At 37.0% G+C, this 19,224-nt stretch overlaps 1 protein-coding gene across 1 annotated transcript in view; it reads right to left on the reverse strand.

The window, feature by feature from the left end:
- CCDC197 (coiled-coil domain containing 197) overlaps positions 1-19,224 on the reverse strand; it is a 52,084-nt gene that overhangs the window by 10,566 nt on the left and 22,294 nt on the right. Inside the window, exons 5-7 of the mRNA XM_053709768.1 lie at positions 17,662-17,744; positions 14,875-15,047; positions 6,921-7,031 (exon numbers count right to left, since the gene is read on the reverse strand). Coding sequence (XP_053565743.1) covers positions 6,921-7,031; positions 14,875-15,047; positions 17,662-17,744 — 367 coding nt within the window. The remainder of the gene's footprint in view (positions 1-6,920; positions 7,032-14,874; positions 15,048-17,661; positions 17,745-19,224) is intronic.

The following is a 19,224-nucleotide window of genomic DNA, read 5'->3' on the forward strand; positions in this document are numbered from 1 at the left end:
AATTGTATTCTCTATCTGAATCACGATAGAAAAAATTTGAGTTTCATGTCCCTTTAAAGGGACACTCAATCAAAATTAAAAACTTTCATTATTCAGATAGAGCATGCCATTTTAAACAACTTTCCAATTTATTTCCATTAACTAAATGTGCAGTCTTTTTATATTTAAACTTTTTGAGTCACCAACTCCTACTGAGCATGTGAAGGAATAAGTGTGTATGCATTTGTGAATGGCTGATGGCTGTCATATGGTACGTGTATGCATTTGTGATTGGCTGATGGCTGTCACATGGTATAGGGGGAGTGGAAAAGACATAACTTTTAAAATTGTCAGAAAAAAAATCTACTACTCATTTGAAGTTCAGACTAAGTGCTATTGTTTTGTCTTGTTATCTTGCATTTGTTGATTATGCAAATCTATTGTGTTGACTGGTTCTTTAACTCTTGCAGCTAAATGTAAGCATGTTCTGCCTCAAATTGGAATAATGCAGCACACAAAGAAAATGGTATTAATTTAAAAAGATGTTTAGATTAGAAAAAAAAGACTATTATGAAAAATATGCAAATTTTCATTATCCTCAAACACTAATCAGCAAAAGGACCGCTATAAAAGATTCTGAAGTGCAGTACATATTGGAATAGAGACTACATTTTTGAAGGAAGCTTTTAAGATTAAAAAAAAGGTGATATGTTCCAGAGAAAACTGACAGTAAAGTATGACTAACAGAACATGCATTCCTTCTAGTCCCATGATATTCTGCTTTAAATTCATTTTGGCCGACAAAGTAATGGTACTGATAGTCTCTTTTAATGACAGCTCTGCAAGTTTGGTAGGTTTCTCTCACCCTAGTGTTTTCTGCATTGCTAAAACGTGCTGATGTAATTCACTTAGGAACCGCAGCATAATACTGCGTGACGCAAGGTAAGCTGAATCTGTATGTATGTGTTTGTCTATCTCTCACTTGTATGATTATATAGCTTTGTCAATCTAAAATGCATCAAGAAGCAGATCATCTAACAATAAATAGAACCATGACAAATTAAAATTGCACAGTGTGTCAAAGAAACATAATTAGTCCAATGAGTTTCTGTCTGTCTGACCACATTTATAACAATGAAAACTGTTTAAAGATGTTTAAGCTGTATAATTTTAAAAGGACACTGTACTGCAAAATTGCTCATCCCTTAATGTGTTTCCAATTGCTTTGTTATACCAGCTGCAGGGTATAAAATGTATGAGAAATTGCTTCTTTAGGTTTATTTCTGTATATGAAGTAGCTAGTTTTGTTCTTTGAAACCACAACCCATTAAAATGGGTTGCGCTTGCAGGGAAATCCGATCTTATTATTTTATCACTTTCTGTACACACACACATGCATCTTTATATTATCTCTGTATACTAAAAGCACAATACTTGAAGAGAATAATAGAAAGATTAAAATTGTATTACTAATCTCTTTTAACCCCCACTGGTAGTGTAATTTCTTCTGCTGGCTATATTTACACAGTTTTATTCTATAGCCTTTACTTAAGTATAAAAACTTTCCGTACCACAGGCAAAATCAACTATTTCAAATGCTGATATCAAGGTAAACTATTTAATACACTCACGCAGGTAAAATGGATAATTTGCAACATATTAAAGTGACAAAAAAATAGAGTACACTATCCCTTTAAGTAAAGTGATTAGAAATGCCAGGTAGTAAACCACTGCTAAAACTTTTAAGCCATTATTAACAGGTCACAATTTGTATATAGGGCTAGATTACAAGTGGCGTAGTAACTGTGGGAAATTTCTCAGCTGTTTGCGTGCAACAGAAATAGTGCGTCTATTACGAGTTGAAAGTAAATGCATTCACTTGAGTGCAGTCAAAATTAACACTCATTGAGTTGACGCAACTTAGCTCTCTGGTTAACTGTAACACGAGACAAAAACGTTGCACAAAACACATCAAAATGTATCTATGTATATAGGTGTTTATATGTTGTAGATATATACATATACATATATATATAAATTTTACAAAGGTGTGGAAGAAAAACAAAGAGACCCAGAACCTGTCTTAATATAAAGACACAGGAATTTTATTCCGGTTATTTATATGTATATATATCTCGAATGACTTAGGGTCAGCTAAAATCAGACGTGGTGCAGGCCCCTAAAATTTAAATTTAATCCAGTATTATATAGATAAAGAATGATGGTAGAGCTATATGAGATACCATTAGATAAAGTAGGGGATTTCAGCACTCAAAGATATATAAAACCCATTTAATCCAATTCCTTAGAAATGTACGGCTGTAGGGTAGCACAGAGCCCAAAAAATGAACTACACATGCACATATTCAAACACATGCAACTAGTTTATTGCAAGAAGCTGCCAGCACAGAAAATAAACAGCTAAAATGCTTTTCATCTCAAAATGCACCACTGCAGTGGATTTTATAAAACACATACCAAGCAAAATGATATATTATCACACATATATTTGAACTAAATGCTGCAAAATAGACTGGTTTAGAACATGTGATCTGCAGATATTTTACTATTGGCATGCAACAACAAATCTTGTATCAACTCCTCTATGATAGTAAAAGAACAAAGTCCTTAATAAAGACCATATAAGTCCTTTGATATATATATACACACACATATATAAACACATATGTATGTATATATATATATATATATATATATATATATATATATACGTGGTGACGTGGTGCCTGAGCTTTCCCATTTGGCCAGATGCGGTGACTAACTTTTCCAGTGGTGATTTTATCTTAGCTGTGAGCTAGCTGGTGAGTGCTGGGTGTTTCTATGTGTTGTATTACTTTTTATTTGTAATCTCCCTTGTTTCTTGCATCCATTCCGGACTGGGGTTAACTGCCTGTGGCTCTGGTGACATCACAGCTTTTTTTGGAGTGCTATTTAGCACCCAGGGCTGGATGTTACTGAGTCACAGGATGTGTACCTGATCCGGTCTTGGAGTGCAGTTCCCTTCCATGTTTTGTATTTTCTATGGGTGATTACAGCCACCTGTGCACCCCTTCTTTGTTCTCAGTTTGTTTAGCTTTGTGAGCTCGCATGATGGTGTGCCTGTGTTAGGGACTCAGGCAAAGGAAAGGACCTTGACGTGGTGCCTGAGCTTTCCCATTTGGCCAGATGCGGTGACTAACCTTTCCAGTTGTGATTTTATCTTAGCTGTGAGCTAGCTGGTGAGTGCTGGGTGTTTCTATGAGTTGTATTACTTTTTATTTGTAATCTCCCTTGTTTCTTGCACCCATTCCGGACTGGGGTTAACTGCCTGTGGCTCTGGTGACATCACAGCTTTTTTTGGAGTGCTATTTAGCACCCAGGGCTGGATGTTACTGAGTCACAGGATGTGTACCTGATCCGGTCTTGGAGTGCAGTTCCCTTCCATGTTTTGTATTTTCTATGGGTGATTACAGCCACCTGTGCACCCCTTCTTTGTTCTCAGTTTGTTTAGCTTTGTGAGCTCGCATGATGGTGTGTCTGTGTTAGGGACTCAGGCAAAGAAAGGACCTTGACGTGGTGCCTGAGCTTTCCCATTTGGCCAGATGCGGTGACTAACCTTTCCAGTTGTGATTTTATCTTAGCTGTGAGCTAGCTGGTGAGTGCTGGGTGTTTCTATGTGTTGTATTACTTTTTATTTGTAATCTCCCTTGTTTCTTGCACCCATTCCGGACTGGGGTTAACTGACTGTGGCACCCAGGGCTGGATGTTACTGAGTCACAGGATGTGTACCTGATCCGGTCTTGGAGTGCAGTTCCCTTCCATGTTTTTTATATATATATATATATATATATATATATATAGGGGCTGATTTATCAAGTGTCTGGCAGACATGATCCGCGAATCATGTCCGCCAGACATCAATAAATGCCAACAGCATACACTGTCTGCATTTATCATTGCACAATTGTACAATCGTATGAGATCGGGCGGATTGATGTCCGCCGCCTCAGGGGAGGTGTAAGAGTTAAGGAGCAGCATTCTTAAGACCGCTGCTTCCTAACTCTTGTTTCCGGCGAGCCTAAAGGCTCGCGCAGAAACAGGGGTATACGGCCCCATTCGGGCCGTGATAAATCAGCCCTATAGACATATATATAAGTGCATTGGAGCCCTTTGCAGTTAAGTAGCTGTCATATTTATGCAATATTCATATTTAAGTGTTTAACTATGTTACTGTAAATATTTCACATTCCAATGTTCTTCGCATAGGCCAAAGGGGAATATGTTCTTTGTACTTTTAAATAGTTATTCATATATATATATATATATATATATATATATATATATATATATATATAGCAAATGAATGGGCTTCTTAGTAGTGAGTCAAAAAAGATTTTATTGATGTTTCGGGGCTCAAACAGACCCCTTCATCAGAATAAACAATTGTGCAACTTGTCCCTCTTAAATAGTGCATCCAATATAGCAATATAATACAAACTAGCTGTGTAAACAAACCGTGTCCCTCTAAGTATCTCCAGTGGAACGCATGCCATGCGTTCCACTGAAACCGGAAGTAACCTCGCTTCCGGATATAAATAATCCTATATACAAAACCTAAAGTGCTCATAATATAAGTACAGTAATAGCACCAATATATCTATTACTAGTGTTATGCAATCAAAGTGTAACTGCTCATCACAACTAAAACACAAATAGCAGTTTTAAAGTATAAAGATCGCTGTTGGAACGCATACTAAGCATTCCACTAAAACCGGAAGTGACCTCACTTCTGGTTACGAACAATATAGAATCAATTTACAAATTACAAAGTGCAAATATAGACGATCAATGTTAAACTCACATCTATTACTGGTGTTGTGTATATGTGCTCAATCAATGTGTTATGCATAATTAAAAATCATATGCAAAAAATAAAATGATCGTCTTCTTAATGACAAAACAGGAGTTACATGGGTTGTCATAGTTACCCTGAAAGCACAAACACCGTAAAACACATTGATTGAGCACTTATAGACAACACCAGTAATAGATGTGAGTTTAACATTGATCGTCTATATTTGCACTTTGTAAATTGATTCTATATTGTTCGTAACCGGAAGTGAGGTCATCTTTATACTTTAAAACTGCTATTTGTGTTTTAGTTGTGATGAGCAGTTACACTTTGATTGCATAACACTAGTAATAGATATATTGGCGCTAGTACTGTACTTATATTATGAGCACTTTAGGTTTTGTATATAGGACAATTTATATCCGTAACCGGAAGCGAGGTTACTTCCGGGTTCAGTGGAACGCATGGCGTGCGTTCCACTGGAGATATTTAGAGGGACACGGTTTGTTTACACAGCTGGTTTGTATTATATTGCTATATTGGATACACTATTTAAGAGGGGCATGTTGCACAATTGTTTATTCTGATGAAGGGGTCTGTTTGAGCCCCGAAACGTCAATAAATTCTTTTTTGACTCACTACTAAGAAGCCCTGAGAGTGCATTCATTTGCTACATATTTACTACATTTTTGCACCCAGGCAGACGGCCCAGGAGGGTGGATTCACTTCAAGGAGTCCGCTATATATATATATATATAAATAACAAAATTTTAAATTAGGGGGAGATAAAAGGCGAGTTTAAAATCCTCCACTACGCACAAAATATAGAAATTGTGTAGTTCACACATTGTGTAGTTCATTAACAAATCTAGACAGGCCCAGAGGCTTGTTTTCCCACAGAAAACCTCTGAATTACATTGTTTCCAATGCAGCAAAGGATTCTGGGTAAGATATGCAAATTAAGTACACAATGACACACCTTTTTACTTCAGTCTGCTTTTCAGCAGGTTCCCTTTACGCAAAAGTATCGCTGTTCACACAGCTTATAAACTTAGCTAGGGTTAGTGCAGTGATTCATAACCATCCCAGGACAGACTGTTTCTTGGTTTTTGCCACTCATCAGCTGGGAGAAGGTTAGAATCACTGCTGGGTGAAGTTGATTCCAGGCAGAATACAACAACATTTTAAATTAGGGGGAGATAAAAGGCGAGTTTAAAATCCTCCACAACTCACGCTCCTTTCAAGTCTATGGGAGAATATGTTAGCGTGGTCGCTATATTCAAAACACGACGCGTGCAGACTTTTTACTTTTAACTTGTAATACAACTCAACGCATGCAAAAAGCCTATGTCTAGTGAAGTTAACAAAATACCGCTTCACTCGTAATCTAGCCCATAATGAGCACTAGTGGTCGCTCAAAATTAAACTTTCCTAGCTCAGATAGAGCAGGCAAATTTTTTTAATTTTCTTATATTAACAATTTTACTTCGTTCTCTTGGTATCCTTTGTTGTCAAGCATACCTTGGTATGCTCAGAAGCAGCAATGCATTACTGGGAGCTAAATGTTGATTGTTGGTATCACACATTACATTATTTTGCTTTTACATTTTTTATTGATTTAATTAATTTCTCCAGTTATGTGGGGGGCTTTGTTCAGATTTTTATTTGATCACTCATCAGCCACTATTGATACCTGAAGCATTGATTAGTGGCTGAGTTATCATTAACTGCAACAGGACTGGCAGCTACCTAATGTATAACCTAAAATCTATCAGCTTGCTACATTCATACATAAATAGGAAGAAACCATGCAAAAGCTAATCTACTAGTCTACTTTTTCAATATGCAATTTAGACTAAATACTAATTTGTCCAAATGTATTAACACAAATGGCACACTAGGGGGCACTCTGACTCTCATACATAGAGCAGCTTCTGTTCCCATGATAAACACATCATTCTTACGTGGTTACTATGTGCTTTTGTAATACTGCACTGACAAACACTGCTACTTTACAGTATCAATGTAACTGAACCACTCACACACATACATAAATCTGCCATCTAAACGACCTGTCAGTCAGCCATACCTGGTTTCTGTACTGACTTTTGTCCAGGTTGAAATTCAGTTCTAGCTGTTTGTTTTTTTCCTGTATGGTGTCATATTTTATCTGTAACTCAGACAGCTCACTGTTCATCATCTGCAAAACAAATAAAGGAAATGCTACATGATTAATAGGACAATAAAAACTGTTTTACTTTGATGCAGTTAAAAAAGGCTAAATATAATTTGTCAGCTTTTACAGATAAATGCCCCAGAAAACGTTCACATTTTTCCCTCTTTTTAAGTAGTTTGTGGAGCACAGTCTATATCTATATAAAGGACTTTTGTTGCTGCCATATAAAGTGTATTGTAATCTTTTTAAATCCCCCTGATAAGGATTCACACGCTGCCCCCAAGCTGGGACAGTTTTTTTTTTTTTTTAATTTTCCTCAGCAGGGAGCAATACTGCCAATTAGAATTCTACCATTCACGCTATTAGCTTTATACAGAGAAAACATTCCTAGAAAAAGTTCAGAGAAGGGCCACAAAGCTAATAAGGGGAATGGAGAATTTAAGCTATGAGGAGAGGTTAGCCAAACTGGGTCTGTTTTCTCTAGAAAAAAAGGCGCTTGAGAGGTGACATGATTACTTTATATAAATATATTCAAGGCCCATATACAGAGATGGCAGAAGCTCTGTTTATGCTAAGAATTTTTTTGTGGTCACAATTTAAGGCTGGAAGAAAGGAAATGTAATCTCCTGCAACGGAAACGTTTTTTCACTGTAAGAGCAATAAAATTGTGGAACTCATTACCAAAGGAGGTAGTGAATGCCAATACAATAGATACATTTAAAAATGGTTTGGATACATTTTTAGCTAGAAACAGAATTCAGGGATATGATTGCTTGTGATAAATGGGTCACCTTTTAATGGGATTCATTTAAGCTCAACTAAAGCATTTTTGTAAGCATATTATTATTTTTCAACCTCATCTACTATGTTACATTCCCTTACTGCCTGTCTGCAAAGCTCCCTAAAGCAGACAGACTTGCATCCTTCAACCCAGAAACCACCATTTTCATTAGTGTGCCAGATTGAAGGATGCGACTGCACATGCGCAGACTGTCTGCTTCGGTAAGCTGGAGTGAAGGAATGCGCACACTATAAAAATTTTTTTTCAAGATTTGTGGGAACCCTCTATAAGCTATACACTACCTATATGTATATAAAACTGCAAAAAAGAAAATGCTCTAATATGTTAAAGCATTTTATTTTTACACTGTTGCTTGCAGATAAATATGTATTTAATCCTGCAAAGCAATTAAACACATATTTACATCAGCTCCAGAGCAGCAATGTGCTACTGGGAGCTAGCTGAATATATCTGGTAAGCCAATGACAAGAGACAAATCTTTGCAGCCACTAATTACCAGCTAGCTCCCAGTAGTGCATTGCTGCTGAGGATATGTACATAATCTTTTATATGACGGATTCCACGAGAACAAAGTAAATAGTGATTTTAAAGAATCTTAAAATTAAATGTTCTATCTGAATAATTAAAGTTTAATTTGACTTTCCTATCCAGTTATAAAAGGATGAACATAAAAATGTTTACTGTCCCTTTACTAAACTTGCTTGCTCTTCTCAGGCTTATCAGCCCGCCCCTGAGTGATTATCTTGTGGGCAATTGTCTGCCAATAAGCAGAATACATAAACATGAATTACTTTTAAACACTATAAATATTTTTTAAACAATATAAAAATATTGTGATGCAATCCTCAGGGTCAGTAATATGCATTAAAACATTAGCAGATACAAGAGTAATGTATTCACAGAAAGGATTGATTGATTCATGGGGGTCTTTTTATCAAGCTCCTTCAGGCTCGCTAGAAACACAAGTTATGAAGCAGCGGTCTAAAGACCGCGGCTCCATAACCTGACTGCCTGCTCTGAGGCGGCGGACAGAAATCAACCCGATCGAATACGATTAGGTTGATTGACACCCCCTGCTAGAATCTGCAGAGGGCGGTATTGCACACTAGAACAAGAACTGCTTGTGCAATGATGTATGCTGTCAGCATTTATCGATGTGCGGCGGACATGGTTTGCTATAGCAGATCATGTCCGTCCGCACAATGATAAATGGACCCCATGGACTAAACTTCCATTAGAGGTGGTAAGGACAAACACTGGACGGGGCTTATGGAATAAGCATAACGCTATCTTACAGACAATTAAAGGGACATTCAAGTCAATATTAAAGGGATACAAAACACCATTTTTTTTATTTCATGATTCAGATAGAGCATGCAATTTTAAGAAGAAAAACAGACGGCACTCCAGGAATCCAAAGTATAAAACGGTCCTTTATTGAAAATCACATTAAAAACAGCACTCGCTGAGCAAACATGGTCGGAAGAAGAGGAGACCTTACATGTTTCGTGCCATGCGGCACTTAATCATAGGCTTAACCCCACACACGTTGTTTACACCTTTATACTGGCTGCAACCAATCACAGATAACAAACATAGTTACCAAGACAACGGCAGCAACCCATACACAAAACCAACGTGCAGCATGAATACTTATATACACACAAAAAATATTAAATGACATTAAAATATACCAAATGTATACCTATATTTCAACAAATATAGTAGTGTATTCATTTTTAGACCACAACAATCTATTAGAAAATACGATCATAAGAAACATTGTACAAAAACATGTTTGAATTTATATATATATATGTGTGTGTATGTCCCTTTATCATATTACTCATTCCACAACATGTCAATGTGTACTTTAGATCTTTTTAAGCAAAGGTTCTTACAAAGCTATATATCTGAAAACGCTACTCAAAAGGAAATACAGAAAAAGCATATTTATCATCCTATATGGGTATCTTAATCTACAAAGTAACTAATATCACACTCTTTGTTTAACCCTGAGGGTACTGTAGTATTTAGCTTCCATATCCAATATAACTCTTTTTTGGTGAGAATCTTATATCTGTTTCCTCCCCGCAATGGTCTTCTTGCTATGTCTATCACCTTCACCAGAAATCTTGGTTCGTTAGTAAAATGGATACCATTAAAATGCCTGGCTACACTCGAGTCCTTGTTATGATTTTTTATATCTCTTTTATGCTCCCCTATTCTTGATCGTAGGCAACGTGAGGTCAATTTGTCTTTATTCTCTTGGTATCTTTATTTGAAAAGGAAGGAATATAATCTTAGGAGCCTGCCCATTTTTGATTTTGATTTCTTTGCAAGCTCAACCCATTTTAATGGGTTGTGCTGTCAAAGAAAAAAAACAACTGAGGATACAAAGAGAAGTCAATTTAATAACAAAAGTGAATTGCTTGAAAAGTGCATGTCCTCTCTAAATGATGAAAGTGTGACTTTAGAGTCATTAAAAATACCAAGTGACACCAATTTAAACTGAAATCAATCAATAAGATGCAAAATTCTAGCCAGCTAATTACTCTCAGCGGCACTTGCTCACTATCCCATGTTAGTGAATATAGCTCACTGTGAATACACAGAATTTACTGGTGAGACACGGAAAGTAGTAAAGATTTCTTCTGATTCCATTTAGCCAATGGGCACAGAAAACACAGTTTCCCTTTTAAATATTAATAATTGAAGTCCCTTCTCAAATTTGTGACCTTGCATGGGGGCTCACAAAGGGTAAAACAGGGGGGGAAAACTCCACTGCCACCGCCCCCCAGCTTTTATAGTCTGATTCCTGGGCATAGGCATTAAAATAACATAACTCAGCCACCTTGAAACATAGATGGACATACAGTATGTAGAGCGCTATTTGACAATTTATGTATGTTGGGTTATGAAACTGCCAGTTTCTCATCAACCACATGAGACATCCAGTTTAGAGTAATAGACATGAACACCAACCTTCCAACTGTCCCGGATCCTGCGGGATTGTTCCAGGTTCAGAGGTATGGCCAGCTTCCCTCTCGCAGCCTCTCTGTGTCTCAGTTTTAATAGATAGACTGAGCCCCATTCAAGCCAGGAACAATGAACATTAGGCATGCCCAAAAAACACATGTAACCTTTATGTCTATAACCCCGCCCCTCCTACATGTGGCCCACTGCCACAAATAACTGGTAGGACATTGCCCACAAGATTTTAACCTCCATATCCCAGAAATCATTGTCAGATGTTGGTAGGTACAAGAAAGGGCTTTCTTAGCTAATATTAAAGGATTAGTAAAGTCAATATAAAAATATCACTTTTTTTCAAATGCAAACGTTTACATATTATTTATGAATGTGAATTTACTTAAATTTTTTTCAAAATGAAGGTCCGATCATGTTTTAAAATGCTATTTTATTTCAATACCTGATGTCACAACTTCCAGCCCCATACAACAAACACACCCATATATTATCTGGCTTGATTTACATATACCTATGCATGCGCATTTACAACCGCTGACATCTCAGATGGAATTGCAAAACACAAAACACATGCGTTAAAATTAGGCACATCAGAGCGAATGCGTTTTCTTCCAAGTACCCGGAACTGCAGGGAAGCAAAAACTCAGGTTGCCCACCATGATTGGCTAATGCAAATTAGCCTCACGGTGTGTTTCGAAATCTACATATTTTTTTGGCCGCAATAGCAAGTGAACGATTGAAAAAGTGCAGAGCAAGGTATTTGGTGAACTTCTTATACCTAGAATTACTGTTTAAAACATTTCTGACCTTACCATCCCTTTAAAGGCTCACACTACTCTATACAAAATGCATTATCCATATGAAAGAGTAGTGTCTAAACATTTTGAATCTCTTTTTTTGTATGAAGGAATGTGAACTAAAAGCTATTTCAATTAGAACTAATACTGAAATATCACTTGTGTACTTCCTGCTAATTCTTATTGGCTGATAGGAACTTCCTGCTAATCCTATTTGGTTGACGGTTCTTCCTTCTAATGCTCGCTGAACATAAGTAGGACATTTCTATAAGTCACTGCAGAAGTGCACAACTGATACTTGTATATTAGTTTAAATTCAACAGCTATATATTTATTCAGGCAATACAATGTCAACATGTATAAATGATGCTCTTTCATAAGAATGATAGAACATTGTTGAGTAGAATTTCCCTTTAAATCCATTCACCCACACAGACAACTCTCTATAGACCCTCTAGATACATAAAACCATTAGACATAAACATCCGAACAAAAAAAGGGGGAGAGTGCCTAATACATCTCAGTCAAAGACAACCATATAAACCATGAAGAGAAGTGGCCAAGGGACAGTCTACCATAGAATTGTTATTGTTTCAAAACATAGATAATCCCTTTATTATCCATTCCCTAGTTTTGCAAAACCAACACAGTTATATTAATGCAGTTTTTACCTATGTGATTATCTTGTATCTAAGCCTCTGCAAGCTGCCCCCTTATTTCAGTTCTTTTGACAGACTTGCATTTTAGCCAATCAGTGCTGACTCCTAGGTAACTCCACGTGCGTGAGCACAGTGTTATCTATATGACACACATGAACTAACACCCTCTAGTGGTGAAAAACTGTCACAATGCATTCAGATAAGAGGCGGCCTTCAAGGTCTATGAAATTAGCATATGAACCTCCTAGGTTTAGCTTTCAACTAAGAATACCAAGAGAACAAAGCAAAATTGGTGATAAAAGTAAATTGGAAAGTTGTTTAAAATGACATGCTATGAATCATGAAGTTTATTTTGGACTAGACTGTCCCTTTAAAGGTAAATGGGTGCTGCAGGAGCGTGCACATGTTTTTAGCATTCTATGGCAGCAGTGTTTGCAAAAATATTTGCTGCAATGTAATACACTGTTGCAAACATTGCTGCTATAGAAATCTAAAAACACATGCACGCTCCTGAGCTGAGGTTTGCTCTTTAAAGTGTCAGTAAAAATACCCCTTTACAAATGCATAACTGCATTTTCATGTATATTATAAAATATTAAATTCTTTTTTTTTTTTACTAAAATAAATTAGTTTAACAATGTTTTTATTGTTAAGTTTAACAATTCAGGACTTATTACTGACTTATTACTGATCCATTGGCTGGCCACCCACAGTGACGTAACGACTTTAGGTATGTGTTTACAGGAAAGGGTCTGCACCTTTCTTCCTGCTGTCTGCCCGGCTTCACGCTGTTTCACTGCTGAGGCCACGCATGCGCTGTGGGTCTACTCAGGGCAAATACGAGAGTGCATTTCATTATTCTCTGTGGCAGGATCTGTAGCCGTTTAATAAGCTAATTCGTCTGTAGCTACAAACAGAAAAAAATGCACGGACCAGAGGGTGGCCGGTGAGGGAGATATCAGGGGATAATCACTGGTAAAATTGACCTATTTAAGCTGCTTAAAGGGACAGTCTACTCCAGAACGTGTATTGTTTAAAAAGATAGATAATCCCTTTATTACCCATTCCCCAGTTTTGCATAACCAACACATTTATATTTATATATTACCTCTGTGATTACCTTGTATCTAAGCCTCTGCAGACTGCCTCCTTTTTTCAGTTCTTTTGACAGATTTGCATTTTAGCAATTAGTGCTGAATCCTAGGTAACTCCACGGGCTTGATCACAATGTTATCTATATGGCACATGAACTAGCTGTCTTGCTGGGAAAAACGGTCAAATGCATTCAGATAAGAGGCGGCCTTCAAGGGTTTAGAAATTAGCATATGAGCCTACCTAGGTTTAGCTCTCAACTTAGAATACCAAGAGAACAAAGCAAATTTGACAATAAAAGTAAATTGGAAAGTTGTTTAAAATTGCATGCCCTATCTGAATCATGAAAGTTGCACTTTGAATAGACAAAGAAAAATTATATATGCATTGCATACATCATGCACTGAAGGTATTTTGTATTTTAAAAAAACAACAACAACTGTGTTTCCTGTCCCTTTAACAAAGGATAGTAAACAGCACAGAAAATGTTATAATAGAAGTAAATTGTAAAGTTGTTTAAAATGGAATGCTCTTTCAATACCATGAAAGTTAAATGATAACTTTACAGCCCCTTGCGAATAATGAAGAGTAAAAGAGAATGTCTCTCAAATCCTCAGCGTACCTAGGTATGCTTTTCAACAAAGGATACCAGGAGAACTAAGCAAATTAGATAATAGAAGTAAATTGTAAAGTTGTTTCAAATTGTATGCTGTATCATAATCATGAAGTACTACCCAGCGTGCTGATCCAAAAATGGGCCGGCTCCTAAGGTTACATTCCTGGTTTTTCAAGTGAAGATGCCAAGAGAATGAAGAACAATTGATAATAGGATTAAATGAGAAAGTTGCTGAAATTGCATGCTCTATCAGAATCATGAAAGAAAAAATTGGGTTTAATATCTTAATGTGAAAGTAAATCCTAGCGTTTTACAAACGCTAGGATTTACTATTGAAACAAATAAAGGGCACTTTAATTCATGAAGTATAAGATACTTCATGTAGAAAGCTCCTTTATTTGATTCAATCGATCGCCGTTTTTACTAAGGCTAAGAGGTGAAAACGTCACCTGTTAGCCAAATTTTTTTTTGCCATAGGCTGCTGTACAAGGTAAAAACGGCGATCGATTGAATCAAATAAAGGAGCTTTCTACATGAAGTATCTTATACTTCATGAATGAAAGTGCCCTTTATTTGTTTCAATAGTAAATCCTAGCGTTTGTAAAACGCTAGGATTTACTTTCACTTTAAGTGACCTAAGTAAGGTTGCCTTATTTGAAACAACATTTACGTTCTTTTTTTCGTCTGTAATTGTATTTCATGGATTCAGACGCTTTTGCACACAATAGGCTTATTGTTAAACCAAGGCTTCCTACAGGTAAATGAGCATTTCATAATCCTTTAAATGCTATATTCAGTGTAATAGAAATCTGAAGTCTCTTGGCAGAGACCTGTTGTTACAAGACAACCATACAATGCAGGCAACAATGTATTAATAGAGGTTCCTGTGCAGAGAAAGCATTAAGATTACTAGCTTTGAAGTGTCGTGCTGTCGCTTCAGCATCTCTAGAAAGTGCTGTTTTTTCTCCTGTTCATCGGACAGACTTGTGAGGTTGTTCACTAAACTCTCGTTGGTGAGGGAGAGCGTTTCATAGCGTCTCATAATGGCTTTTACTGGAGAGTCAACTCCGTATTCCAGATAATCTGCAGAAAGAATCAGAAAAGAGTTTTGTACTAAAGATCAACCTCATAACAATGCTCAAAAGAGGATGTGCAAATACTCCTGTACTGCATTATACTGCGCATGCTTTTTGTGTGTGTTTCTGCTTATATCCAGGATGAAGAATAAGCTGGTGATAGGCAGTGTTTCTGGATACTGAGACTTCCTATAGTAATGCACTGTTTTGTATTTAAAAGGCCATTAAAGGAACAATGTACATTTGTTGTTCCCAATTATCTATTTTAACTGCTGGAATGTATTAAATTGTTTATAAATAGATCATTTTCCTTTATTTTGGCATTTAAAATTTTGCCTGTGGTATCCCCACCTATACTGAAAATTTCAATACATAAAGGGACATATTAATCATAAGATAAATCACTTAAAAGTGATGCAACATAACTAAAAAGCTGACCGGAAAATGTCATCTGAGCATCTCTATGTAAAAAAGAAAAAGATATTTTACCTCACAATTTCCTCAGGTCACCAGAGTAAGTCCTGTGTAAAACTTCAGCTGCTGTTCAGCTACAGGTAAAAAAATAAATAAGGGAAAAAATAAACAGCAGCCAATCAGCATCAGCAGTGCTGAGGTCATGAACTCTTTTAAGTGAAATCTCATGAGATCACAGTTACTCTCATGAGATTTCATAGTAAACTTGCTTAAAGTGAATAGGGAAATAACATGAGTGTGCAGGAGGCATGCTCCCTTGCAGGTCCCGGGACAGACATACTGACTGGCTGCTTAACCCCTTAACGACCAGCGCTGTACCCTGTACAACGCTGGTCGTTATGCCCTTAAGGACCAGCGACGTGCCCTGTATGGCACTGCAGTCCTCGTCTTCTATCTTCTGTGATCTCGGTCAAAATTGCGAGATTGCACTATTTCTGCATGCCCCACGAGTGGGGCACTGCAGAAATAGATTTGCAGAGTTACCGATGCAGAGAGGGCCACTCTGTGGCCCTCTCTGCATCGGACAGCGGTGGTGCTGATCGTTGGTCGGTGAGAGGTTAAGGAGGGAGAGGGTGGGCAGCCCATCGCTGTAGGAGGCCAGGACCACTACGATACACTACAGGGAACAAAAAAAAAATGCGTCATTGAGGGGAGAGGAGAGAGGTCCTATGTGGGATCCGTTGTGATAAAGGGATCTAGGAGGGGGGGGGGTAGGGTATTGAGGGGGGGCAGCTACACTACAGACAAAAAGGTTATTTTAATTTTTTGTAAAAAATGTGCCTAATTTGCAACAAACGGTACTGGCAGACAGCTGCCAGTACCTAAGATGGCGGCAAATAGGTAGAGGGGGGAGGGTTAGAGAGCTATTTGGGGGGATCAGGGAGGTCGGGGGCTAAGGGGGGATCCAACACTGAAGAATATTTATAAAAAAATATATATTTTCTAGTCCGCTTTTTACAGCTATGCTGCATCACTTTTAAGTGTTTCAACATTTGGGTATTATGGCCCTTTAAGTATATGCTATAGAAAAGCTATGTAAACATAGCAGGAAAAAAAATACTCTCCTCCTGGAGTTAGGAGAAAAAAGTAGTAAAATTTTACTTTTCAATTGTTCTCTTTAACAGCCAGATGATCTAAAACTCTTTGCTCTGGTGAAATGATTGAAGATAACTCGTCAGTACTGCGAGGTCCTACAAACAATTTTATAAAGGCAAATTTTGGCTTGAGAGCGGTTTATTTCGCTGTTAAGGGTTCTGGATATGAAGGAGACACACATACATTGTAATATAATGCTCAAAAAAGCAACAAAAGATTTTGTGAGATTTGTGTGATTTCTCTCCTTGCTGGCAAGTTTTTGATCATCAGGCCCTAAGTATTGGGCTTTGGTATACAGACAGAGATAAGATGAGGAAGTATTTGTGTGTATAGAAAGTGATAAGATAACAAGATCTGATTTACCTGCAAGCTCATCCCATTTTAATGGGTTGTGGTGGATTTAACAGTTTGTCATCCCATCTTGTTTATTGGTGACCAATATCTTTTGCCCAAGATTTTTATAGAAAATAGAAGCCACAAAAATCGTGTTTTTAAACGTTGAGATCTAGAACCATATGTCGCCATGATCTTAGTTATAGAAATGTGGCAAAATCAAACTTTGTACTGTGAGGTTTGGAACATTTAAAAACTTTTAAAACTGTATTTCGAACTGTTAAAATCCCATTTTAGAAGATAAGTTACGGCCACTTTCTTTTTATGGAAATTAATTTCCTGCAGTGTTCTTCTTGATTTTTAAATAAAAATATCATTGTCAAACTAGGTTTTCTCATTAATTATTGAAAACATTTTTTTAAAAATATACAATTTCACAATATTGAAGTATAAAAATATCAATGAGCAAAGTTGCTCAATATACCCATAATGCCCATATACAAATGGCATTCAGATTGTTTTACACTCTCTATCCAGTTGCAAATTGTAAGTAAATAGTCAAACAAAAAAGTGAAAAATATTAACTGAAATATTAACTGAACCCTTCCACAAGCTGCATTTTAAATCCTTGGCGATGTTCATATGTTTAGTGTATCTGCAGTGATAGAATGATTGTGCTTCAGTGGTAAGGTATAAATTAGGAGGCATCAGACACTTACTTTCTGGAACATTATCAACAATTCTCATTAAGTAATCGTCATAGATTTTGTTCTTTGCCACTCTTTCATGCAGTTTATGTTGTCTGTAAAAGCAAAATAATAATAAATAGCTTGTGATGTTGATATAGAACAAATCAGGCTCAATAGCTGTACACATACATGCTCATATCACAAATGTGAATTAAATTCTGAGACTGATATTTACGAACAAATGATCGACTTGACTTGTATCAAGAGATTTGAGTAAAAAGGAAACTTAAAGTCCTGATCCTTCTAACTCATTGCACAAGAAAGAGATGACAGAAAAAGAGCCTATCAAACTGATGAGATAAGGTGCGTGCGCACAGGTAGGGACATTTTGGGGGGTTTCACAGTGGGTTATTTAAAAAAAGAATAATATAAGCAAACTATTAAACAATTCAATAAGGATATGTGTTCCACGATCCAAAGATATATTATACATATACCCTAAAAGTGTAGTCCAATAAATGATCTTCTTGTCTCAAAGAAGAAAAAATATATACAATAGTGAATTACTGTATGTATGTATAATCAGTAATGTGCAGTCATAGGAGGCAGTTGAGGCAGCGCCTCACTTGTCCTATGTGTGAATTACACTTTTTTATTATGTTTTTTTTTTTTTTTTTAAAGTGTACCCAAAGAAGTACCTCCCACCCCCTGCCGCCGACTCTGCCACCATACCAAAAAAACTAAGTCTGCTCTGCATCCCATATATTTATCCATATTGCGGCAAATAAGGAGAGGCTGTGAGCCATTCAGCTTCTCTCCATTGCGCAATATGGATGTTTTAATGAATTTTTCTATGAACCGCTAGAGACTGCGCCACCCAGTGGTGCTTAAGTCTCTTCATGGCCCATACAGCTCCCAACGAGGCTGCTCTCTAAGCTCCTCGGGAGCCCTCAGCCAATCAGCAGCCCGCTGTCTCCTCTGTCATATCTAAGAGCCACTGAGCGGGAAGAGAGAGCGGAGTGAGACGAGTCATGTGTGCACTGTGAAGGAGTTGTTACAGCGTGAGTGAGACTGAGCTCAGAGTCAGACAGTGGCAGAGATAGAGAGAAAGAAGGTTGGTGCTGCTCTTTTAACTACTATACAGAGCATGTGTTGTGTGTTAAATAAAGGCAAAATGTTTGATGCTGATAAAAGCTTTATTGGTTTTAGAAGTGCAGAATCTATACGCATAGCTTATAAAGGCTGTGAACAACATTTACATGATCCGGTAATGAGTGGAAATGATCATCTCACATATGATCAAGACATTTTTATATTGACTGCATAATGAAGGAATCTATAAGCATAATTTTACTAGGGTAATGGAACCCAATAGGGGGCGCTATAGTATGTAATATGTAGTTAGCAGTTGTACTTCAATAAACAATTGCAATCTAATTACTAGGTACAATACATAGAAATATATATAAACACACCTATATATATATTATTATAATTGCCTATAATAATCAGCAATTGATGTATTAAACCATTAATAAGGCACATATATCAAAGTCCCAAACCGTAGATGGATCACACCCAGATGGAAAACAG

This window comes from Bombina bombina, chromosome 1 (genome assembly GCF_027579735.1).
Source record: "Bombina bombina isolate aBomBom1 chromosome 1, aBomBom1.pri, whole genome shotgun sequence".
Taxonomy (NCBI): Eukaryota; Metazoa; Chordata; class Amphibia; order Anura; family Bombinatoridae; genus Bombina; species Bombina bombina.